The 25934-nt window shown below is 42.3% G+C and overlaps 1 protein-coding gene across 4 annotated transcripts in view; it reads right to left on the reverse strand.

Moving 5' to 3' along the window:
• LOC126475225 (puromycin-sensitive aminopeptidase) overlaps positions 1–25934 on the reverse strand; it is a 157633-nt gene that overhangs the window by 99536 nt on the left and 32163 nt on the right. For all 4 annotated transcript variants that reach the window (XM_050102898.1, XM_050102896.1, XM_050102899.1 and 1 more), the window contains exons 5-7: positions 15102–15250; positions 14643–14807; positions 4439–4543 (exon numbers count right to left, since the gene is read on the reverse strand). In XM_050102898.1, coding sequence (XP_049958855.1) covers positions 4439–4543; positions 14643–14807; positions 15102–15250 — 419 coding nt within the window. The remainder of the gene's footprint in view (positions 1–4438; positions 4544–14642; positions 14808–15101; positions 15251–25934) is intronic.

Consider the following 25934-nt stretch of genomic DNA (forward strand, 5'->3'; position numbering starts at 1 on the left):
TTTGAGGTATGACGCATTATCTCCAAAGTAAGTCCAGAAGTGTGCCGTATCTGTACACATATCACATTCTTTGGCACATCAGATAAGCAGCCGAAGTAAAATCATGTATCCGCCATCTTGTTTTTAGTTTACTTTATTGATCAGTAGGGATTGTAAAAGAAAATCAGATCTCTTCCTTATAATATGTAAAGGGGGGCTTTTCAGGAAGTAAATACAAAGCCTAGAGCATATATAAGTAAAACTATGCATCACAAAAACTTTGTTATATTTTAGGACACAAAACTGGTTGCAGTATTTTCTACAGTGTAATTTATGAAAACAGCTGTGGTGTTCTCTAACCAAAACATATAAAATAATTCCAGAGGGTGTCTTCTAACAGGATACCACCACCTACATACCACAGTTGTAACTCAACCTCCTCTACAGAATGTCGACAAGTTGCCTTGGCCTGCTTGATCACCAGATCTACATCTACATTTATACTTCGCAAGCCACCCAACGGTGTGAAGCGGATCATTCTCCAATCGAACACATATGGGACATCATCAGACGACAGACTCCAGCATCATCCATAAACAGCATTAACTATACCTGTACTGACCAACCAAGTGCAACAGGCATGGAACTCCATCACACAAACTGACAGCTAGCACCTGTACAACACGACGCATGCACGTTTGCATGCAACACTCTGGCAGCTATACCGATTATTAATGTACCAACATTTCACATTTTCAATGGCTTATCTCAAGTTTACATTACTCTGGTATCCTGCAATGTTAATGACTTGAATATATTACCTAGACGAATGTATTCCTAAAATTTCATTATTGTACATTAATTATTTTTTGATGTAGCCTTTTTTTCCATCAGAGTATTTAGATTACCATTGTTGCATAGGGCTAGAACATTCTGTATGAACAGATGTGTTGTTTACTCCATGATGTTGGGCCCTATTTTTCAACTGTTCCTCCGCAGACTTTCTGCAGACTGTCAATTTCGCGCCCCCCCCCCCCCCCCCCCCCCTCAGCTTAGCCGGGAATTTGTCCCAACTATTGAGCTTCTCTTTGTTGTTTGCAAATCATTGTTGGGTGTGTAGTCCAAGCAAAAATAACATTTGCCGAACACTTCCTAACATCCAACCTGTTCTATCTGGTGACTCGATCGAATCTTTTCAGCCATTGGGTCATGCCTTGATCAGTGACTCCAGAGAAGACTGAGGAACCCCCGATCAATGTATACAGCACAGTTCGCAGCCGTATCAGTGTCAGTGGCATTGAAAAATGGCTGAAATCGTTAAAATTTAACAAGACTTCAGGGCCAAGTGGTATCGCTGTCAGATTCTACAGTGAATTTGCAGCAGATTTTGCCACCAGATTAATGAGGGCTCGATAAAAGAGGTTCTTGTGTAAAAAATTTCCTTGAGACAAAAAGCTTCTGTCCACAACACAGCATGGCTTCAGAAAGCATCGCTCGTGCAAAACTCAGTTTGCCATTTATTCACTTGATATCCTGCAAACCGTGGATGAAGGACAACAGGTATATTCCTTATTCCCAGATTTCTGGAAAGCATTTGCCACAGAGCCCCATTGCAGACTGTTAATGAAGGTAAGAGCATATGGAATAGGTTTTCAGATACCCAAGTGTCTCAAACACTTCAAGTAATAGAAGCCAGTGTGTTGTCCCTGATGGCCAATTTTCAGAGATAAGGGTATCATAGAAGTACCTCAGGGAAGCATGATAGGACCACTATCATTCTCTGCACACATAAATTATCTGGCAGACAGGCTAATCAGAAATCTGCGGCTGTTTGCAGATGATGTTGTGAGTAGGAGAATATGATCACTGAGTGACTGGAGGAGGATACAAGATGACTTAGACAAAATTTCAAGTTGATGTGGTGAATGGCATCTTGCTTTAAATATAGAAAAATGTACATTTAGGAAGATGAGTAGCAAAAAATAATCCCACAATGTTTGAACACATCATTAGTGGTGTGCAGCTTGACAGTCAAGTTGATTTAATATCTAAGCATAATGTTGCAAAGCATTATGAAATGGAGCTAGCACGAAGGACAGTAGTTACGAAGGTGAATGGTAGACTTCAGTTTATTGGGACACTTTAGGAAAGTGTTGTTCCTCTGTAAAGGACACCACATATAGAACACTTATGTGACCCATTATTGAGTACTGATCGAGTGTTTGAGATCCCCACCAGGTTGGGATAATGAAAGACATCAAAGCAATTGAGAGGCAAGCTGCCAGATTTGTTATTGGTAAGTTAAATCAACACACAAGTATTATGGAGACGCTTTGTGAACTCAAATGGAGATTCCTGGAGGGAAGACAATGTTCTTTTCGAGAAATGTTACTGAGAAGATTTAGAGAACTAGCATTTGAAGTGTGGGACAACTATTCTGCTGGTACTAAAGTACATTCTACAAAAGGGCCACGAAGGTAACAGAAATTTGATCTTGTACAAAGGCATATAGGCAGTCATTATTCCCCCCAACTGGAACAGAAATGGAAATAATTATTAGTCGTACAAGGTACCCCCACCATGGCTTGCAGAGTGCATACGTAGATGCGGAAGAGCCACTTACCACAAATAGTTCAAAGTTAAGCAGATAGGAATTACCACAATTAATGCTACATCATTTCAGAGTCTGCTATACTAACAGGTGCTAAAATTCACAATTTCTGGCATTATATGTGATTTTCTAAATATAAAATCTGATATCTAAAGTGCTGGTGATGCTTGGCTCAATTTCTGATCTTAATTATTTCAGATCTACACAGTTCAGATAAGTGAATGAGTTCTGAACAACTGAAGTGGGAAACGGCGAAACAAATCTTACGTCACTCAGCAATTCTGACATTAAGTAACACATTAAATGAAATTTTATTCGCAATCAGAGCGAAAACAATGTTTTCCATTGACGAGTCATTCTGCAAAACAATCCACATTCCATCTCTGACTGGGCATTCCAGGATATAAATTATGCCCATGGCTGAGTTCCACAATAAATTTAAGATACTTTCTGGAGTCATATTATGTAAACCAGCAGAAAATAAGACATACATTTGTAAACATATGCATACGCTCAACATCTCCTATCCCCTTGATTGATTTCAACTGAACATATTACTTACGACCTGGAAAGAAAAACTGTGGAGTTAAAAAACACCAACCTCCCATTGCGGTAGGGATGACAGGCGGGCAAAGAGGCGGGAGGGGGGGGACGACGAGACGGGCAGAGAGAGAGAGAGGGGGGGAAGGGGGAGACGACGAGACGGGCAGAGAGAGAGAGAGTGGGGGGAAGGGGGAGACGACGAGACGGGCAGAGAGAGAGAGAGGGGGGAAGGGGGAGACGACGAGACGGGCAGAGAGAGAGAGAGAGAGAGAGAGAGAGAGAGAGAGAGAGAGAGAGAGAGAGAGAGAGGGGGGGGGGGGAGGGGGAGACGACGAGACGGGCAGAGAGAGGGGGGAGGGGGGGCCGAGACGGGCAGAGAGAGGGGGGAGGGGGGGCCGAGACGGGCAGAGAGAGGGGGGAGGGGGGGCCGAGACGGGCAGAGAGAGGGGGGAGGGGGGGCCGAGACGGGCAGAGAGAGGGGGGAGGGGGGGCCGAGACGGGCAGAGAGAGGGGGGAGGGGGGGCCGAGACGGGCAGAGAGAGGGGGGAGGGGGGGCCGAGACGGGCAGAGAGAGGGGGGAGGGGGGGCCGAGACGGGCAGTGAGAGGGGGGAGGGGGGGCCGAGACGGGCAGTGAGAGGGGGGAGGGGGGGCCGAGACGGGCAGTGAGAGGGGGGAGGGGGGGCCGAGACGGGCAGTGAGAGGGGGGAGGGGGGGCCGAGACGGGCAGTGAGAGGGGGGAGGGGGGGCCGAGACGGGCAGTGAGAGGGGGGAGTGTGAAGGGATTGGCAGAGAGGGGGGGAGTGTGAAGGGACTGGCAGAGAGAGGGTCAGGGTGAGGGTGAAGAAACAGGCAGGTGGAGGAGACAGGCAGCGAGATGTGGACGGGAGGAAACAGGCCTATCACTGTTTCCCGTACATCAATACTGTAAAATGACATCTGAGTATCCAATTTAGTTTTCAAAACACAGTGTAACCAGTGTACACTATTCTTGAAAAATATCATAAACTTAGAAAGGTGCTGAATCTTTGCAGACAAATAGTTTCAACAGAATAAAATTAATAAAAAAAAAATCAACGGGGTAAACTACAAGCAAAATAAAAGTGCGTAAAAAGCATTTTGTATATCAATTGGTAAATGCTGATAATTATGTCAGCATACCGTAAGCTGTTACTGTGATGTGTATCCCTCCGAAAAGTTGGGTTATCTGCAGCAGACGGCTGGTGCAACCCAGGCCCATTCAGGAAAAGTTACACTTGCGTATTTGCCAAATTCATTAAACAAAACTATGTAACAAATGTAATTACCTCATCTCCTATGTACTTGTGCAGCATTCTAATCACAGAGGCACCTTTGTTATATGAAATGTCATCAAATATTTCATCAATTTCTGAAGGATGACCAACAGGAACCTGGAATCAAATTAATTTGTGTAGTTATACTTAAATAAAATTCACAAGAAGAGTTACACTGCAACTACCAACACAATAAACTAATCAGGGGGTACAATTTTCAAATTTAAGAATGTGTTTGAGTTCGTGTATAATCATTATTAGTTGCTCTATTCAGATTTCATTCATCATACATCTGAGTATCAACAGACTACCCCTGAAAAAAAACACAACAGACTTTTACACTGTAGTCTGAAAAAGCAAAATACTTGGTTCCTTTAAAATCAGAAAAATAAGCAAATCATTACACATACAGGAGGTCAATCAACACATTCCAATTCATAAGATTTAACACCAGACTATACCATGACAGGATATCTTTAATCCATACCGACATAATAAAGAAAATTATATCAAAATCAAACTTTGTGACAAATTTATTTGCAGACTTAATCTCAACAATATCTTTTTATATTTAAAGGTCAGTTCATGCTAATTAATCATTTCCAGTTACATCTACATAAACCTGCCTCTGCTAAGGTATGCCTTCATACACTCAGACAAATTTTACAAGTTATTCATTAACAGCCCTGTTTCAAGTATGCATAAATTTTACACTTTATTTCAAGGAAGGAGATTGACTAAAGAACTCTAATTTCAATTTTTAAAATGTATATTGCCTGTCAAATGAGAGAATTTTACTGTTATCAGTAAGTGTTTATTTACTTGCACAGTATGTTTCAAAGTTTTAAGTCTCCATCATCAGAAGGATTTGTGCGTATTAATATGGCATCTATGTGATGTGTTATAACTTTGGAATAATCTGCAACACTGTCCAGTGACTTTTTTTTTACTAGACAGTGTCACAGGTTACTACGACATCATAATGTGATACACACATGCCATATTAATCCACATAAATCCACTGGATGATGGAGGTTTGAAGCTTCAAAAAGCATTGTGGAATTAGAGAAACAATGACTTTTAACAGTAAACCTCTCATTTCACACGATACCAGTAACATTCAAAGTAAAGCCTAACCAAAAACAATCAAATTTAAAGTATACTGATTGCATTTTAAAAATTATTGTAACAATAGGTCTTTCTTCCATTCCAAATTACAGTGTATTCCAAGAGAAACAGTCAATATTCAGGTATATGACAGGAATGCTCATCTGGAGCAAAAGAACATACAGACCTAATCCCAATTCTGAGTGGTTTCCAAGATACAACACATTTAATGTACATTATTATTTATATTCTTTGTTATTCAATTCCAGAAATACTGATAATTGAAACTCATTCTTTTCTCGTATGTCCTACTGAAAGCTTTGGATCAAGGCACTCAAGTAGACGCACTGTTTCTTAATTTCTGAAAAGCTTTTGACTCTGTACCACATCCACACTTATTACAGAAAGTAAGATAATATGGGTTATCAAGCGAAATTTGTGATTAGATTGAGGATGTCTTGGTAGAGAGGGCACAATAAGTTAACTTAGACCAAGAGTCGTCAACAGATGTAGAAGTAACTCCCAGTGTGGCCCATGGAAGTATGTTGGGACCCTTGCTGTTCACATTTTACATTAATGACCTTGCGAACAATATTAATGGTTGGTTGGTTTGGGGAAGGAGACCAGACAGCGTGGTCATCGGTCTCATCGGATTAGGGAAGGATGGGAAAAGAAGTCGGCCGTGCCCTTTCAGAGGAACCATCCCGGCATTTGCCTGGAGCGATTTAGGGAAATCATGGAAAACCTAAATCAGGATGGCCGGACGCGGGATTGAACCGTCGTCCTCCCAAAACAATATTAATAGTAACCCCACAGTTTTTGCAGATGATGCAGTCATCTATAATGAAATACTGTTGAAAGATGCTGCATAAATATTCAGTCAGGTCTTGATAAGATTTCAAAGTGGTCCAAAGGCTGGCAACTTGCTTTAAATGCTCAGAAATGTAAAATTGTGCACATTAAAAAACAAAAATACCTATTCTATGACTACAGGAAGACTGAGTCGCAGTTGAAATCTGTCAACTCATATACGTACCTTGATGGAACACTCTGCAGGGATTTGAAATGATGCATATACATTTTGTCAGGTTCCATGGGCCACACTGGGAGTTACTTCTACATCTGTTGACGACTCTTGGTCTAAGTTAACTTATTGTGCCCTCTCTACCAAGACATCCTCAATCTAATCACAAATTTCGCTTGATACCCCATATTATCTTACTTTCCGTAATAAGTGTAGATGTGGTACAGAGTCAAAAGCTTTTCAGAAATTAAGAAACAGTGCGTCTACTTGCATGCCTTGATCCAAAGCTTTCAGTAGGACATACGAGAAAAGAATGAGTTTCAATTATCAGTATTTCTGGAATTGAATAACAAAGAATATAAATAATAATGTACATTAAATGTGTTGTATCTTGGAACACTCAGAATTGGGATTAGGTCTGTATGTTCTTTTGCTCCAGGTTAACACGTGTACACCAATACACAAACATTACAAAATGTGTTTTACAAAGTACCAATTGAAAAATATGTATTTTTAACAAACTCATCTCTAAGCATTGATCTACACACAATAAGGTTCTATTAGTTTTCTGTAAAATACCTTCCACTGACTGAAAACTTCTCTATAAAATGGTTGAATTACATTAGTCATGTCACGTGGAATCTGAAGCAGCTCTACTTCCTTGTCAGGATGAACTTGAAATATAGCTTTTAAAACTTTTTATGACCTGACCATGAACATAGAAGGAGAAGAGATTTTTTTCCTCGCAGAATGGGAGAAAAGCATGATGCACGAAAGATTTAACATTTTCATTTCCCATTATTCCCCTGACTTTAATGCGTCTACCACAAGATTACCTAAGTAGAACACTGTTCTTTTGACACATTGTTCACAGCGTCTGCTTGATTCTTGAAGAAATACATACAGTTTAGAAAGAAATGAATCATCCAGACTAATTACAGGCATTATACTGTATGAATGTGCGAGTGTAGTCATGGACTGTGCAGTTGCCTCTGTATGTTTTTCCCCTTTGAATGACAATGTGTTTTCAGCATGCATTTTTTTTTTTTTTTAAACCGGACTGATCTGAATTGTAAACTTAAGAGTCACTATAAATTCCGATCTTATGTTTTGCATATGCAATAAGTACTTCAATCATTTTGGTTCGAATCACTTCACCCGAATCAAAATTTTTTATTTTTCTTGCCACAAGTTTATGTGATCTTTTGAAGTGATTAATCCAACTTTCAAAAGCTGTAAATTCTTTAACGCCTATCGCATTGGCAATACCTAATGCCCAGTCGTGTAAAGTTGTAATGCTGGCTTCGGTAAATAGCTCAAAAAGTTGCGCATTTCACCCCATTGCAATTTCCAGTTGACTCTTATGTCATCCAATGACTTCATTTTTCCATCCATACAATTCACGTTCAGGACGTGCAAAGTGATGATTATTTTGAACAGTAATGACACACAGGCATTTCTTAACACTTTCGTTCAACCAATTATCACCGCATTTATTTTGTTGTCTGATACGGTAATTTTAGTTCCTGGTGTTGCTTTTGGAGATAACTTTATACAAGGCACTATCGCTCATACAATCTTCATGACTAAAACTTTCTTCAGTTTCTTCACTGTCTGTAGATTTACAATTTACAATAACAAATGTTTCTGTTGTTTCTAGCCATATGTCTGCACTATTTACATGCTTGTCACAGTCTTCATAGCAAGCAGCAAAACATTTACATGATTCACCATCACCTGCGAGGGGAGATTGAATGTTCAGCATAAAGTGGCTTGTGCAGTATAGATGTAGATCTACAGAATATCTTTTCCAACTCTAACTAGTATCAGGATGATACTTTTTCAAAATACGTACCAGAAATTAAAAGAAAGTGCATCCCAAAGAATCAAACATTAATTTTCCTTTTTCCCCAAAACCTTCCAGCAATATTTGTCTTTAGTGAATGCTGTGGTATGATGGCCGCATTTTCCAACCATGTGCGCAACGTTCACCATACCAACAGCTAGCGACTTAAGATTTCCAGAGGTAGCCAGTCTTCAGTCTTCACTGCAAGCACTAAGCAAGAGAAACAGCTGATTTTGTGATTATGTTTGGGTGACTTCCAGCTCATGTAAGCAGCTACAATTTTGTGTGTGGGCCTTATTTACAGTTAACTAACAACAGTACGAAAAACAATGGTAAAAAATTAATACATGTTTTGGTGTGACAAATCTGACCATTTCCTGGTGACTGCCCCTGCACATACCCTAACAGGGGCAGCAGCATCCACGATGTGACCGAGCAAGGCATCTCGCATATTCACTTTTTTGTGCACTTCAGTCTTCATACAACCCAATATGCAAAAATCTAATGGTCTAAGGTCTGCCAATATGGGTGGCCAATTAACTGTACAACCACAATCAATCCAGCGATTAGGGTAAGTGCATTTGAGATGCTTCCTGGCATGTCTGGCAAACGTGGAGGGGCTCCATCATGCTAGAAGTACATGGCAGCTCATGTGGTAAGAAGATTGTCCTCTAGTTGTTCAACAATGAATTTTCCATAGAATGTAAGTAATTCTGTCCCACCATTCGCTCTTCAGAAATGATTGCCTATTTGTATGTTACCGATCATGTCGCACCAAATACACTCCTGGAAATTGAAATAAGAACACCGTGAATTCATTGCCCCAGGAAGGGGAAACTTTATTGACACATTCCTGGGGTCAGATACATCACATGATCACACTGACAGAACCACAGGCACATAGGCACAGGCAACAGAGCATGCACAATGTCGGCACTAGTACAGTATATATCCACCTTTCGCAGCAATGCAGGCTGCTATTCTCCCATGGAGACGATCGTAGAGATGCTGGATGTAGTCCTGTGGAACAGCTTGCCATGCCATTTCCACCTGGCGCCTCAGTTGGACCAGCGTTCGTGCTGGACGTGCAGACCGCGTGAGACGACGCTTCATCCAGTCCCAAACATGCTCAATGGGGGACAGATCCGGAGATCTTGCTGGCCAGGGTAGTTGACTTACACCTTCTAGAGCACGTTGGGTGGCACGGGATACATGCGGACGTGCATTGACCTGTTGGAACAGCAAGTTCCCTTGCCAGTCTAGGAATGGTAGAACGATGGGTTCGATGACGGTTTGGATGTACCGTGCACCTCGACGATCACCAGTGGTGTACGGCCAGTGTAGGAGATCGCTCCCCACACCATGATGCCGGCTGTTGGCCCTGTGTGCCTCGGTCATATGCAGTCCTGATTGTGGCGCTCACCTCCACGGCACCAAACACGCATACGACCATCATTGGCACCAAGGCAGAAGCGACTCTCATCGCTGAAGACAACACGTCTCCATTCGTCCCTCCATTCACGCCTGTCGCGACACCACTGGAGGCGGGCTGCACGGTGTTGGGGCGTGAGCGGAAGACGGCCTAACGGTGTGCGGGACCATAGCCCAGCTTCATGGAGACTGTTGCAAATGGTCCTCGCCGATACCCCAGGAGCAACAGTGTCCCTAATTTGCTGGGAAGTGGCGGTGCGGTCCCCTACGGCACTGCGTAGGATCCTACGGTCTTGGCGTGCATCCGTGCGTCGCTGCGGTCCGGTCCCAGGTCGACGGGCACGTGCACCTTCCGCCGACCACTGGCGACAACATCGATGTACTGTGGAGACCTCACGCCCCACGTGTTGAGCAATTCGGCGGTACGTCCACCCGGCCTCCCGCATGTCCACTATACGCCCTCGCTCAAAGTCCGTCAACTGCACATACGGTTCACGTCCACACTGTCGCGGCATGCTACCAGTGTTAAAGACAGCGATGGAGCACCGTATGCCACGGCAAACTGGCTGACACTGACGGTGGCGATGCACAAATGCTGCGCAGCTAGCGCCATTCGACGGCCAACACCGCGGTTCCTGGTGTGTCCGCTGTGCCGTGCATGTGATCATTGCTTGTACAGCCCTCTCGCAGTGTCCGGAGCAAGTATGGTGGGCCTGACACACCGGTGTCAATGTGTTCTTTTTTCCATTTCCAGGAGTGTATTAATTAAAAAATGAACTTCATAGTTAGTTTATACTGAAGCGTGCGGATTTTCCTGCAAGCATTGATGATTACTATCTGTGTCGTTAATTCCATTCTCTATAAACATGGCTTTGTCAGTGAATAGTATTAATGAAAGCAACTGATGATTGTCATTTAAACAGCGACAAAATTCAAGTACTGTGGATTGTCGCCAATGTTAAGATTGTGACATGCTGCACATGAAATAGGTACAAGTTTTTCACATGTAATGTTCAGAAAGTCACCATGTACTGTATAATGTAAATGCATTTACCTGCACTAAAATGCCACTGGTAACTGGTCTCCATTGCCTCTGGCTGAAAACTGGTTGTCAAAAGTCGGCTATTGTCAATGATGCAGTCTACATTGACATTACAGTTCAAACACTTTGCACTCAGATGTTTAATAACCTACGGTTTATGGCCGTATCGTGTCTCATTATCTTACATTATGCACAGACTATCTCTTAGCCAAATACTACACTCATTTGATGTTCTATAATATATTAATGATTGTTCAAGTGCAATAGGCTGTTCTTACTAGGTCAACACAGCAAATCAGCAATAGCCAAATATCACCAGGTCTGTGGTCGATATATAAATTTTCAGGAAACTCGTGTGCTTGCCTGACAGCCTCAGATCCATCGATGATAAATAAGAGAAGCCACTTAAATAATTAAATGCCCCCACAGCATCAATGGGGAAGGTTGTGACAAGTTACCAGAGCCTGGCTGCCAGTGATCTGAGTCCAATGTATCATATACGTTCGACAGCCAAGAGCCCCCAAAACTCGGGCTTAATGGTAGGTACAAGTGATCACACGAGAACTAGCATGCAGTATCAATTCTTGCTGCAAAGGCTGCTCCAGTTACAAGCTAAAGAGTCACTGCTGCCTACCATTCACTACCTGAAATAGCACAAGGAATATCCTACTGATCAACTGCTCCTTATGAAATCAAACACTGAATAAAAATTTACCCTAAATTATATACCTAAGAGAACTTAGAACTGTTGTCCTTTATGGTTATGCACACTTTGTGAAGTTTCTAAAGTAGTCAATGTAACATTTAAAAGTGTTTTTATCTTTTGATTGCTACCAAGCTAATCTGGAAAAGAAAGCTGGATGGATTCAAAGAAAGAAAATATTAACTGACACACTTAGAAAGGAGGCTACAAATGATTTCTCAAAGACATGACCCAACTTTTCGCATATATATTTGTCTGCTCGTGTCTGTGTATGTGCGGACGGATGTGTGTGAGCGCGCGCGCGCGCGAGAAAGAGTGTATACCTGTCCTTTTTTCCCCCTAAGATAAGTCTTTCCGCTCCCGGGATTGGAATGACTCCTTACCCTCTCCCTTAAAACCCACATCCTTTCGTCTTTCCCTCTCCTTCCCTCTTTCCTGACGAGGCAACAGTTTGTTGCGAAAGCTTGAATTTTGTGTGTATACATCTTCAACTTTTGTGTGTATGTTTGTGTGTCTATCGACCTGCCAGCACCTTCGTTCGGTAAGTCACATCATCTGTGTTTTTATATATATAATAGAGGGAAACATTCCACTTGGGAAAAATTATATATAAAAACAAAGATGAGGTGACTTACCGAACGAAAGCGCTGGCAGGTCGATAGACACACAAACAAACACAAACATACACACAAAATTCAAGCTTTCGCAACAAACTGTTGCCTCATCAGGAAAGAGGGAAGGAGAGGGAAAGACGAAAGGATGTGGGTTTTAAGGGAGAGGGTAAGGAGTCATTCCAATCCCGGGAGCGGAAAGACTTACCTTAGGGGGAAAAAAGGACAGGTATACACACTCGCGCGCACACACACACACACACACACACACACACACACACACACACACACACATATACAGACACAAGCAAACATATTTAAAGACAAAGAGTTTGGGCAGAGATGTCAGTCGAGGCGGAAGTGTAGAGGCAAAGAAGTTGTTGAAAGACAGGTGAGGTATGAGTGGCGGCAACTTGAAATTAGCGGAGATTGAGGCCTGGCGGATAACGAGAAGAGAGGATATACTGAAGGGCAAGTTCCCATCTCCGGAGTTCGGATAGGTTGGTGTTGGTGGGAAGTATCCAGATAACCCGGACGGTGTAACACTGGGCCAAGATGTGCTGGCTGTGCACTAAGGCATGTTTAGCCACAGGGTGATCCTCATTACCAACAAACACTGTCTGCCTGTGTCCATTCATGCGAATGGACAGTTTGTTGCTGGTCATTCCCACATAGAATGCATCACACTGTAAGCAGGTCAGTTGGTAAATCACGTGGGTGCTTTCACACGTGGCTCTGCCTTTGATCGTGCACACATTCCGAGTTACAGGACTGGAGTAGGTGGTGGTGGGAGGGTGCATGGGACAGGTTTTGCACCGGGGGCGGTTACAAGGATAGGAGCCAGAGGGTAGGGAAGGTGGTTTGGGGATTTCATAGGGATGAACTAACAGGTTACGAAGGTTAGGTGGACGGCGGAAAGACACTCTTGGCGGAGTGGGGAGGATTTCATGAAGGATGGATCTCATTTCAGGGCAGGATTTGAGGAAGTCGTATCCCTGCTGGAGAGCCACATTCAGAGTCTGGTCCAGTCCCGGAAAGTATCCTGTCACAAGTGGGGCACTTTTGTGGTTCTTCTGTGGGGGATTCTGGGTTTGAGGGGATGAGGAAGTGGCTCTGGTTATTTGCTTCTGTACCAGGTCGGGAGGGTAGTTGCGGGATGCGAAAGCTGTTGTCAGGTTGTTGGTGTAATGATTCAGGGATTCCGGACTGGAGCAGATTCGTTTGCCATGAAGACCTAGGCTGTAGGGAAGGGACCGTTTGATGTGGAATGGGTGGCAGCTGTCATAATGGAGGTACTGTTGCTTGTTGTGGGTTTGATGTGGACGGACGTGTGAAGTTGGCCATTGGACAGGTGGAGGTCAACGTCAAGGCCAGCAACAAATTGTCCATTCGCATGAATGGACACAGACAGACAGTGTTTGTTGGTAATGAGGATCACCCTGTGGCTAAACATGCCTTAGTGCACAGCCAGCACATCTTGGCCCAGTGTTACACCGTCCGTGTTATCTGGATACTTCCCACCAACACCAACCTATCCGAACTCCGGAGATGGGAACTTGCCCTTCAGTATATCCTCTCTTCTCGTTATCTGCCAGGCCTCAATCTCCGCTAATTTCAAGTTGCCGCCACTCATACCTCACCTGTCTTTCAACAACTTCTTTGCCTCTACACTTCCGCCTCGACTGACATCTCTGCCCAAACTCTTTGTCTTTAAATATGTCTGCTTGTGTCTGTATGTGTGGATGGATATGAGTGTGTGTGTGCGAGTGTATACCTGTCCTTTTTTCCCCCTAAGGTAAGTCTTTCCGCTCCCGGGATTGGAATGACTCCTTACCCTCTCCCTTAAAACCCACTTCCTTTCGTCTTTCCCTCTCCTTCCCTCTTTCCTGATGAGGCAACAGTTTGTTGCGAAAGCTTGAATTTTGTGTGTATGTTTGTGTGTCTATCGACCTGCCAGCGCTTTCGTTCGGTAAGTCACCTCATCTTTGTGTGTGTGTATATATATATATATATATGGAAAGGATAGAGTGCTACTCACCATACAGAGGATGCATTAAGTCGCAGACAGGCACAATGAAAACAGACTGCTAAAATTTTGAGCTTTCGGCCAAGGACTTTCTTACCACACTTAAAAAAAAAAAAAACCACAGGCCATTGTCTATATGTGTATATATGGTATATACTCTCGCATCTCTCTCACATGAACAGGAAAGAGAATTACACCTTTTTCAACGCACATTTCTCATACCAACTACTCCCAGCCTGCCACTTAATTCTGCTTTACGAAATACAGCTTTACATACAGACCTACACTTCCTGAGCATTTTTCAAAAAGTCTGTTGACTGTATCAGTGAATCCAGAGCAGCAGTTGGGCGAGCTTAGCACTTATTGAGCAGCTTTGTTCAAGTACAGTTTAAATGCAAACTACAGGCACTGGTTTCGAAATCTTACCTCAATCGGGTGGCTGTTCTTAAGACAATCCAGTTCCAATGCTCTAATGTAAGTATCAGTTACAAACTGCGTCCATATGTCATACTCAGGAAATAAATGTGCAACACAGAGAAATTCAACAAAGGATGCATATCCTTCATTCAGCCACAGATGTGTCCACCATTCCTAGAAAGGAAATATTCAAAAAGTAGAAGTAATCAGTGAGAAATGAAAGGAGATTAGCAAAAACATAATTAAATCTTCAAATGAATGTGGAAGAAACAATGATTCGTTGCTTGAATTATTTCAAAATATTTTATTACAATAAAATGGAAAAACTAAATGTATGACAGTTCAATATAGAAGTACTATTTATCAGCAGCAAGAGACAATTAAGGAAAAAAACAATCTTGTGAAGTTTTCAGGAGGCAGGACACTAACTGATAATATTTTAATTGAATCCATCTCATACATAATTACCATTGTCACAAGATTTCCAAACCACTGGTGCGCAAGTTCATGACCCACAACTAGAGCAATCCACTGTTTCCTTACAGCTGATGTATTCTCAGGATCAACAAGCAAACATGTCTCTCTATATGTCACTAATCCCCAATTCTCCATAGCCCCTGAAATAAAAAATTGTATTTACCTTACAAATTTTGTGAATAATATATCTTTAATTGTATTGTAGCATCGACTATGTATACCCTGCACTACATTTAATTCAGTTAATAATGTGGAAGCTCTGCAACATTCAACACACATTAAAATCTTATGAGGATACAAAAATGAAGCTTTAGTCAAATTCAATAAGTGCTTACTATTCTCAGATATGAAAGGCAGCAGTTATAGATCTAAAACAACCAGAGGAAAATTTCATTCAGAATCACAGATCAGAATTGACACTATTAGAACAAATGAAAACAAAGTTGACAGTGACATGCACCAGACATTTTCTGTCTGCATTACACTACAGTTTTTTTCTTCATTTTTCTTAGATTTTTATCCCCATTTCTCATGAGATTCACAAATCTCTTATGTATGTTAGGGCTGGTGTAGTCACCTTTCATGCCAACATGTCAACACCAGACTTTCTTTTCCAGATCAAACCTATCTACACAACCAGCACGGTTTCAGAAAGTACTGTTTCTGTGCACTGCAACAAAATCTTCATTCTCACGAAGTAACGAGTGCTATTGACAGGGGATCTGGTATTGTTTCTATATTTCTAGATTTCCAAAAGACTTTTGATACTGTTCCTCACAAGCAGCTTCTAATCAAATTGTTTGCATAAAATCTACGACTGGATTCATGGTTTCCTGTCAGAAAGGCCACTGTTTGAAGTAATTGATGGAAAGTCGTCGAGTAAAAGAAAAGTGATACTTCTCCATGGAAGTGATTTAGACTCACTGCCATTTCTAATCTATGTAAGTGATATGGAAGACAATCTGAGCAGCCATCCTAGACTGTTTACACTCAATTCTGTCATTTACCATCTTGTAAAGCCATCAGAAAATCAAAACCAATTGCAAAATGATTTAGGCAAGATATCTGTATGGTGTAAAAAGGGGCAACTGACCACAAATAATCAGAAGTGTGAAGTCATTCACATGAGTACCAAAAGGAATCCATTAAATTTCAGCTAGTTGATAAACATAAAAATATAAAGGCTGTCAATTCAGCTAAATACGTGGGGATTACAATTACAAATAGCAAACTGGCACCATCACATACATAATATTACGTGGAAACCAAACCAAAGACTGTGAAAAAGAGAAATCAAGAGCTAGTACAGAAAGATTTAAGGTTTATTTTTGCTGCATGCCATTTGAGAGCAAAACCATAGAGAAATAAACGAAGTGGTACAATGAACCCCCTGCAAGGTAGTTAAGTGTGATTTTCAGAGTGGTCATGTAGACAAGATTGGACAAAAATATGGAAACATCAAAAACAAAACAAATTACCACACCTAATATGGTGTATGAAAACTGTTGCCATTCAAAACTGCTTCCAGTCATCTCAGAATGTGTCATGTATGGTTTTCAAGGGAATATTATACCATTCTTCCTGCGAAATTGTGGTAAGTTGAGGTAATGTTGATGAAAATGGATGGTGATTGCACACACTTCTCTTCAAAGTAGACCACAATGGCTCACTAATAATGAGATCTGGTGAAGAGATGCTTCTGTTTACCCTCGTGCTCACAAAACCAATCCTGGATGTTGTGTGCTATGTGAACAGGGGAGGTGTTGTCTTGGAACATACTTGCAGAGTAACCATGAGGCTATATAACACCATAATATGGCTACCTAAATCATCACTGAATCCCTGCCATGTTTCACTCTTCAGACTTATACTGAAGTTTTTGGGGTGTACGGGCACTGAATGGCAAGGTTATTAGTGCCTGGACAGAATCTCTGCCAGAAGTTGGAAACAGTGAGAAACAACACTCATTCGACCAAATGACTTTCTTCCATTGGTCCACAATCTAGGTTTTATGGCTTCAGCACCACAATTTTCAATTATGGGCATTTGCATAACTGACTAGAGGTTCTGGAATTCCAGCTCATCCTGAAATTTTCCGCTTATGGAGCTTCCTTATTGCCATTTTCGTGCTGCCAGGGTTCGCAAGTATGACGTTCAGTTCTACAATGAGTTTAGCAGCTGTCGTCTCTTTTTTCATTAATCACTCCACAGACACTTTTTCCGCAGTGTGGCTTAGCGGATGATGTTCTTCCACTTCCACTTCACGCATTACAAATCTTTGATACGGAGCCTCTTAAAATACCAAACACTTTGGCTATCTTGTTCACAGAAGCATCCACCATACGAGCACCAACAATTTGTCCACATTTGAATTATCTTAGCTCCAACATAATGCAGCCACAACTACACATAATACAATTACGACCACGACTGACACTTGCAATGTGTTGAGGGCACTGCATGGGGGCCATTCATGGCCAAGTTTTCAATTAACTTCGAATTATTTCAATTTTTTTAAGTATTAGAGGTGCGTAGTATTAAAGTTACAGAGCCATCTTCTGTAACGAGATTCAGTTTATCACAAAAATATATGATAGAAGTTTCCACGAAAATATCCAGTCTACGTTTTGAATTATTAAAGAAAAACCCAGTTTTGTATCTAAATTTTGCAAAATGAATTAGATTAAAAATTTTGTTATAAAGCTACAAAGCCAAGATGATAGCACTATATTCATTGTATGTAATAATGAAGCTGCACCACGTTTCAAGATAATATTGCAAATTCTGAAAGTACAGAATTAAAACAGACAGCTCAGAAGCGACCACCTACCGTCAGTTCCGTTAGGAAAATTCTGGAGTTAAAAATTTAAGAACTATTGGGCTAAGGATTGTACAGAAAGCACAGAGAAACTTACGGAAAAACTGAGATCACTGCTAGTCTTCATCAACAATTTAAAAAAAATTGTAATCATAAAGGATGCTGACTGGCAACTGCTGCCAACACTAGAAGCAGTTTTGGAGCAAGTATTCCATTCGTCATCCGCACCAAGCATGTACACAGACGAAAAAGAAACCACAACAACAAAAAATAATTTCGGGAATACATTTGTCTAGGTAACATATTTAAGTGATTAACACTGCAAGATTCCAGGTTACTGGTAAGTGTGAGATAAGCCATTGCAAACGTGAAATGCCGGTACATTAATAATGATGTAACTGCCAGAATGTTAAATGCAAGGGTGCAAACATGCATGTATTGTGTTAAACAGGTGCCAGATATCAGTTTGTGGGATGGGGTTACATGACCGTTGCACTTGGTTGGTCAATACATGGATGGTTAATGCTGGCTGTGGATGCCACTAGAGTTGTCTTTCAACCGTGTCGCACATATGTTTGCCTGGAGACAGATCTGGTGATCAAGCAGGCCAAGGCAATATGTCGACACTCTCTAGAGCTTGTCGAGTTACAACAGTGGTATGGGGATGAGGATTATCCTGTTGGCAACACCCCTTGGAATGCTGTTTAGGAGTGGGCAATTCAACAGGTCGAATCAACAGACTGACATACAAATTTGCAGTCAGGGTACATAGGATAACTATGAGAGTGTTTCTACTGCCATAAAAAAATCGCACACTCCTCAACTGGTAAATGGTAGTGGTTTGGGGTCAGTGGAATGCACACTACGAGGCTTCTGGCTTGGAGCTGTCCTCGGTAACCAATTTTCAACTGTGTTGCGTCACTGTGACATTAACTGCTGCTCAAATTCCTGCTGCAGGTGCAGTACAATGCGCCACAGTTACACACCAAACGTGATGGTCTCTCCTCACAGGAGTGCCACACATGGCCATCCAGAGTCCGGTCTTCTCGCAACTTTACATTCTCGTGACCATTACTGCCAGTAATTGTGTACAGTGACTACATTCCTGACAAGTCTTTCTGCACTACTGCAGAAGGAAAATCCAGCTTCTCATAGCCCTATTAGTCAACTTCATTCAAACTCAGTGGGGTACTGATAATGGTGTCTTTGTCACCTAAAAGGTATTCTTGATTAACATCAACTCACCACATCCCATTAGTGTGCATGTCAAGCAAACTTGATCTGCATCCTCATAGTGGCATGGCACTATTTGCGCCACTCTTATGGGGCTGGTGCGAAATTGGAATAGACATCTTTCAGAGTAGAAACGTGCAATCCAACTTTCGTTTGTCTTGCAGAATTCCTTCTCGGTGTTGCGATTTTTTTTTTCTGTCAGTATATAGGTAACAATGTGTCTGCACCTGAGAAGTCATTTGGTTGTTGCCTGTCAAATGGGAATGTACTATGCTCCACTGTGAATCTGATCGTGTCCGCTTAAGCCTTGGACGGTGTTAATAATGGCAGACATTATTGTGTTTCAGTCCAAACGTATATTTTACATGTAACTGGTGAAACTGTGTAAAAGTGAACTTATTTGGATTAAGATTTTATCTGGAAAACCCATGCTTCATTCTTTGTTTTCTGTTTCATGACCAGGCTGCTATATTATGGAAAACTGCATGTCAAGTGTCCGAAATTATTCTTCACTTTTAAGGCAAGCAACTAACTTTTTGTAAATGGAAACAAACAGTAACATCACCTCTGAACTTTTTCAAGTGCTGATTATGATAGACAAGCTTTAATGATTTTCATACTCATACTTGTGCATGTAAACATTAATCATAATACACCGTTTCTTTAAACAACAGTAGACTTCTGTTTATCATCATGGTTCCTGATTCCCTTGCATTATTCTTAGAGTGTTAGAACATTTTATTTCAGTTTAGATAAAGTGCGAAGCTGCCCTGTGGAATGAAGATTATGTGCAGTATGTTCTCCATGACTTACTGGTTGTCCACCCAAACAGTTTTCTGACCATTGAAAAGGATGGAGTATCTAAAAATTACACATGACTACCAAACATTTCAAGTAACAAAATAGAACAAACACCCTTATTAATTATTACCCACCATTCCACATACAGTGAAGGCTATCACAAAAAATAAGAGAAAGGCAACCACTCGCCTACAGTAGGTTTATGCACCGAGCACAGAAACGCGTAACAGAAAACAAGCATTCACACTAGCTTTGGAGCACTAGCTCATCAAGAACACACATTCAAACACACAACTATGCACACGTGCAAATTCGCACTCCCATGCTCACAGCAAGGCTTGATTACTGAAAGCAGTTGCCTGAGCTGATGAGAGGTGGGGAGGGGACAGGTAAGGATGCAAAAAGAGCACAACAAGAAAGAGCCACAGGTTTTCAGACAGATGACTCAGCAGCTGCACAAAACGATAAAGAGTACAGAGGGTAGAGCAAAAAGAGATGCAGGGAGATATGCCTGTTTGGGAGGGAGGTGCGAGAAGTCCATGCATTATCACAGAGGACAAGTGGTGTGGACAGGAGAGAGAATGAATGAGGTAAGATGAGGCATTGGGAATAGATCAGCAGAGGTTTAGGCCAGGGGGATTGCAAGAGTGCAGGATGGGCTGGAAAGACAACTCCCATGTGGGTGCTTTGGAGAAATTTGTTCTGGAAGGGACTATCAAAATGTCCTGCATAGTGAAGCAGCCGTTGAAGTCATTTGTGTTGCAGTGTGCTGCGAGTTTGGTAACTGGATGGTCAAATTTGCAGTTTGCCACAGCTTGGCAGTGGCCATCCACGCAAGTAGATAGTTGGTTACTAGTCATGCTCATATAGAATGCTGTACAGTAATTGCAGCATAGCCATTATACAACATGGCTGCTTTCACGTATGGTCTTGCCTTTTATTGGGTAAGAAATGTCTGTGACAACTGCAGTAGAAGATGGTGGCTGGGTGTATGGAACAGGTCTTGCACCTCAGCTGATCACAAGGGAAAGACCAAAGCGGTGCAAGACTGGAAGCATGAGAGCAAGACTGGAATACAGATGGAACCCAGATGAAGAACAGTCTAAAGATGAGGAACAATGCTTTGCCTTTCTACCGTATGCAGGCGACATGACAACAAAAATTGGGAGACTGCTAAAACAACACAAAATTGACATGGTCTACCGACCACCATCCAAGATACGTGCCTTACTGGGGACAGTGAAAAACGGATTTGGCCTCAAGAATGCGGGTGTATATAATATTCCATGTGGTTGCAGCAAATCCTACATCGGTCACACGATCCGAACAGTCAAAGACGACTGCAAAGAACAACAATGCCACATGTGCCTAGGCCAGCCCAACAAATCGCACTGGCAGAACACTGCTTGGAAACAGGACACACCACAAAATACAAAGAGACCAAGATTCTGGCCCCTACTAGCTTTAGTGGGACAGCATCTTCAAAGGAGGCCATTGAAATTCACGTAACAGACACTCTCATAAACCGGTACACAGGTTTCCAACTGAGCAAGGCATGGAATCCCTTACTTAGCTCCATCAAGGAGTTACGCTTCAAGTGAACACAAGACCCTTCCATGACGGCCGCTGCGGACACTCCACAGGCTCTTGCATCTTTCACCACCCGGCGCGACGCAATCGGAGGTCGGCGCAGGGAATCAAAGCCCGACTGATGGACATAAATAATGCTGACAATGAGCACACAAACCATTCCATCAGAACCACATGATGATGGCGGAAAGGTTATTTGCCGAAATATCGTGGGACTTTAACGATCGCATCCGGCTGGACACCCGAGAGCCCTGGAAACATACCCTTAGCTGGCATCAATTCATATTTCCGACGCCTCAACCTATAGATAATGCCATAAGTGAGGCACTCTAAATGGTGAACAAAATGCTTGAAACACACAACAGTAATTATAACTGACATCAGAGGCATCTCTATACAGGTACATCTATCACAGCATTCATGATTACTGTGAGGGGCACGTGATGGAGTGACCTGCGGGAAACCAGAAAGTGATTAAACCTATCATGAAAGATTGATCACAGAGGTCCAGTTGTGGACAAGTGATAGACTGCCTGCACAGTTTGATGGATGGGGACACTGACAGACAGGATTGTATTGCACACTGGCACTCTTCTAGCAGTAGTTTCTGCAATCTCAAGAGCCTATCTTGAGAACAGTGCCCTGTAGTGTGCTGAAACATATGAAGAAACAGTGCGAAAGAAACAAGCTCATGAATGAAGCAGCACACCAAACTGCCTACGTTCTGTTTAAAGATAGATTTTCAGTAACTAGAAATGCTATATCTAATCCACGGAACATAATCACAGCTATAAAAACGACCTGCAGACACCTTTGACTGCAAATAATTGAGAAACTTAGCTACAGTGATCACTTACCATTAGTAATGGATATGGGTAATAAAACAATGCACAAGATAATGGGCACAGGAACCACACTCTCAAGCTACCACCAACTGCCATAAGCCATAATAACAGTCATAATCGATTTTGGAGCCAGCATGTGAAAACACAAACTCTGCTTCCAGTGACAGCACAGCAGCACGTGGAGTACAAAGAGGTGTGATAGCAAACTTATCATGCGTGTTTCAAACTACTCCAGTCAAGTCATTATATGGTTCTTGGACTATACTGGACAAATCTAACATCAGCTACGATGCTGCTGTATACTAGCAAAGGCCATGAACTATAAGAGAAGCCCAGAAGATAACTGGTATTAGGATCACCAACAAATTCCAGTTAAAAACTTGGGAGGGTTGATGGCTGGCAGAGTCAATGGAACAACACTGATAAGGACCAACAAGTTTACACTCTCTTCCCAAACTTCGGAAGAGCTTGAAAGCGCGCCATGTCAATTCCGCACACGGCACGATACATCTTTTGACACGCTCCTTATGCCATTCATTGTACATCACTCAAGCTCAGGCGAGAGACACCTGATTTGTGTGCAGCTGTAAGATAACTAAAAAAACAGTGGAAAATCACTGACCTTGTAAACAAAGTCTCAGACAAAATTGTTATTAAATACGAAGATGTGAAGTAAGGAGTGTAGGACCTTCCGGTAGTAACTGCAAGTGAAACTGGAATGTTCGGCGATGATCATATTCATGTGATGCTCATATCCCCAACAGTTAGGTGTCAACACCTTACCAACACACACAATTACAACACTACCTAAATGACAAGAAAACAAAATTATGTTCCCTCCTTTGCCCAAAGACCAAACACACAGGTTTAGATAACAATAGACTAAAGTTGTAGTTAAAATAACATAGCTATAGCATATTTTATTGCAAAATTACTTTTTAACTTTTATAATGTAGCGTAATGTTTCTTAGTGTAAAAGGGGAGAAAGGTTCTAGAGCTTCACAGCCTGTGCCACATCAGCTGCACCTCAGAAATGTAATAGTAATGGAATGTAAGCAACTAGCTGAGGGCTGTAGACTATATATATTCCAAGGCCGCAACCACCAGCAACACACACACACACACACACACACACACACACACACACTAAACCATTGTGTGTTTGGCCACTGACACCAGACTGTGCACAGCAACTGCTGCACCTGATGGGAGAAGGAATCCAAGGGTGATGGGATAAGGAGGAGATGGGGTGGGGAGAGTTAGCAGGGTAGAGGTGTGGGAAGGTGTGGTGCTGCTTGTGGGAACTTGCAGGGATGTTGTGGGGCAGGGTAAGGCTGTTAGATGCAGTCAGGAGGTTTGAGGGAAGAGGAGTGGAAAAAGAGATACTTAGAGAGGAAAAAAAGTGGACGCGTTGGAGGACTAGAAAGTTGTGTAGTGCTGGAGTGGGATCAGGGAAGGGGACAGGTGGGTGAAGGACTGGGACTAACCAAGGCTGAGGACAGGAGGGTTACGGGAATGTACGATATACCCATGGTCTAGGGGTAGCGTCTTTGATTCGTAATCAAAACATCCTTGATCTTGGGTTTGAAACCTGCCACTGCTTAAATTTTGATTAATAATCAGCTTCCAGCATAAGAAATCACCCTCACTCTGCCAAAAGTCTTGTCAAAGAGGGCGGAGGGGCAGACAGAGGTACATGCCCCTAAAGGCATAAGAATCAGCAATGATTAATGGCATGAGGATGCAGAAGGCAATGGATACCACTGCATGAAAGACACAACTTGTATGCACAGGACATGTGGCCTGTGACAGAGAAAGTGTCATGATGATCTCACGATTGGCAAAAGATTCCAGAATAGTCCACCATTCAGACCCCTGGGAGGGCACTGCCAAGGGGGAGGTGACCGCAATAAAGAGATTCAATAACCAACAAAAGGATAACATTCTACGAATCGTGGCGCAGAATGTCGAAAGCTAGAAAATGTGAAAAGGCAGAAGCAAAGGCTCAATTTAGAGACAGTATGGGCCAGAGAAGTGAAATGGGAAGAAGACAAGGATTTCTGGTCTGATGAGTAACAGGTAGAATGAGACTTTTACTCTGCAGCGGAGTGTGCACTGATATGAAACTTCCTGGCAGATTAAAACTGTGTACCGGACCAAGACTTGAACTTGGAACCTTTGCCTTTCGTGGGTATGTGCTCTACCACCTGAGCTACTCAAGCACGACTCACGTCCCACCTTCGTAGCTTTACTTCTGCCAGTACCTCGTCTCCTACCTTCCAAATTTCACAGAAGCTCTCCTGCGAGCCTAGAAGAACTAGCACTCCTGGAAGAAAGGATACTGCGGAGACATGGCTTAGCCACAGCCTGGGGGATGTTTCCAGAGTGAGCTTTTCACTCTACAGTGGCAGATTCAAACTGTGTACTGGACCAAGACTAACTCAGGACCTTTGCCTTAGTTCTGCAAGGTTTGCTGGAGAGCTTCTGTGAAGTCTGGAAGGTAGGAGACGAGGTACTGGCAGAAGTAAAGCTGCGAGGGCAGGGCGTGAGCTGTGCTTGGGTAGCTCGGATGGTAGAGCAGTTCCCCGTGAAAGGCAAAGGTCCCAAATTTGAGTCTCTGTTGAGTATAGGCTAGTATCAACAGCTGCAGAAAATGGTATAACAGGAGTAGGATTCATTATGAATAGGAAGGTAGGACAGAGAGTGTGTAACTGTGTAAGGTTCAGTGATAGGGTTGTTCTTATCACAACTGACAGCAAACCAATACCAGTAACGATAGTTCAGGTAGACATACTGACATCGCAAGCTGAAGATGGTGAGAGAGAGAGAGAGAGAGAGAGAGAGAGAGAGAGAGAGAGAGAGAGAGAATATGAAGATATTGAAAGGGTAATACAGTACATAAAGGGAGATGCAAATCTAATAGTCAAGGGGGACTGGACTGCTAATTTAGGGGAAGGAGCAGAAGAAATGGTTAAAGGGGAATGTGGGCTTGGAACAAGGAATACGAGAGGAGGAAGATTAATTTAGTTCTGTAATACATTTCAGCTAGTAATAGCAAATACTCTGTTCAAGAACCGAAAGAGGGGAGTGATACATGGAAAAGGCTGGGTGACTCGGGAAGATTTCAATTACATTACATCATGATCAGACAGAGATTCCTACACCAGATACTGGATTTTAAAACATACCCAGGAGCAAATATAGACTCAGATCACAATGTGATGAAGAGTAGGCTGAAGTATAAGATATTAGTCAGGAAGAATCAATACACAATGAAGTGGGATACTGAAATAATAAGGAATGATAAGATTAAGCCTGAAGTTTTCTAAGGCTATAGACACAGCAAAAAGGAATAGCTCAGTAGGCAGTACAGTTGAAGAGGAACGGACACCTCTAAAAAGGGCAATCACAAAAGTTCGAAAGAAAAACATAGGTACAAAGAAGGTAACAGAAGTAGTATTTCAGTTGATCAATGAAAGAAGGAAGTACAAAATTTTTCATTGAAATTCAGGAATACAGAAATAAAAGTCACTGAGG

Source organism: Schistocerca serialis, chromosome 4 (genome assembly GCF_023864345.2).
Source record: "Schistocerca serialis cubense isolate TAMUIC-IGC-003099 chromosome 4, iqSchSeri2.2, whole genome shotgun sequence".
Lineage (NCBI taxonomy): Eukaryota > Metazoa > Arthropoda > Insecta > Orthoptera > Acrididae > Schistocerca > Schistocerca serialis.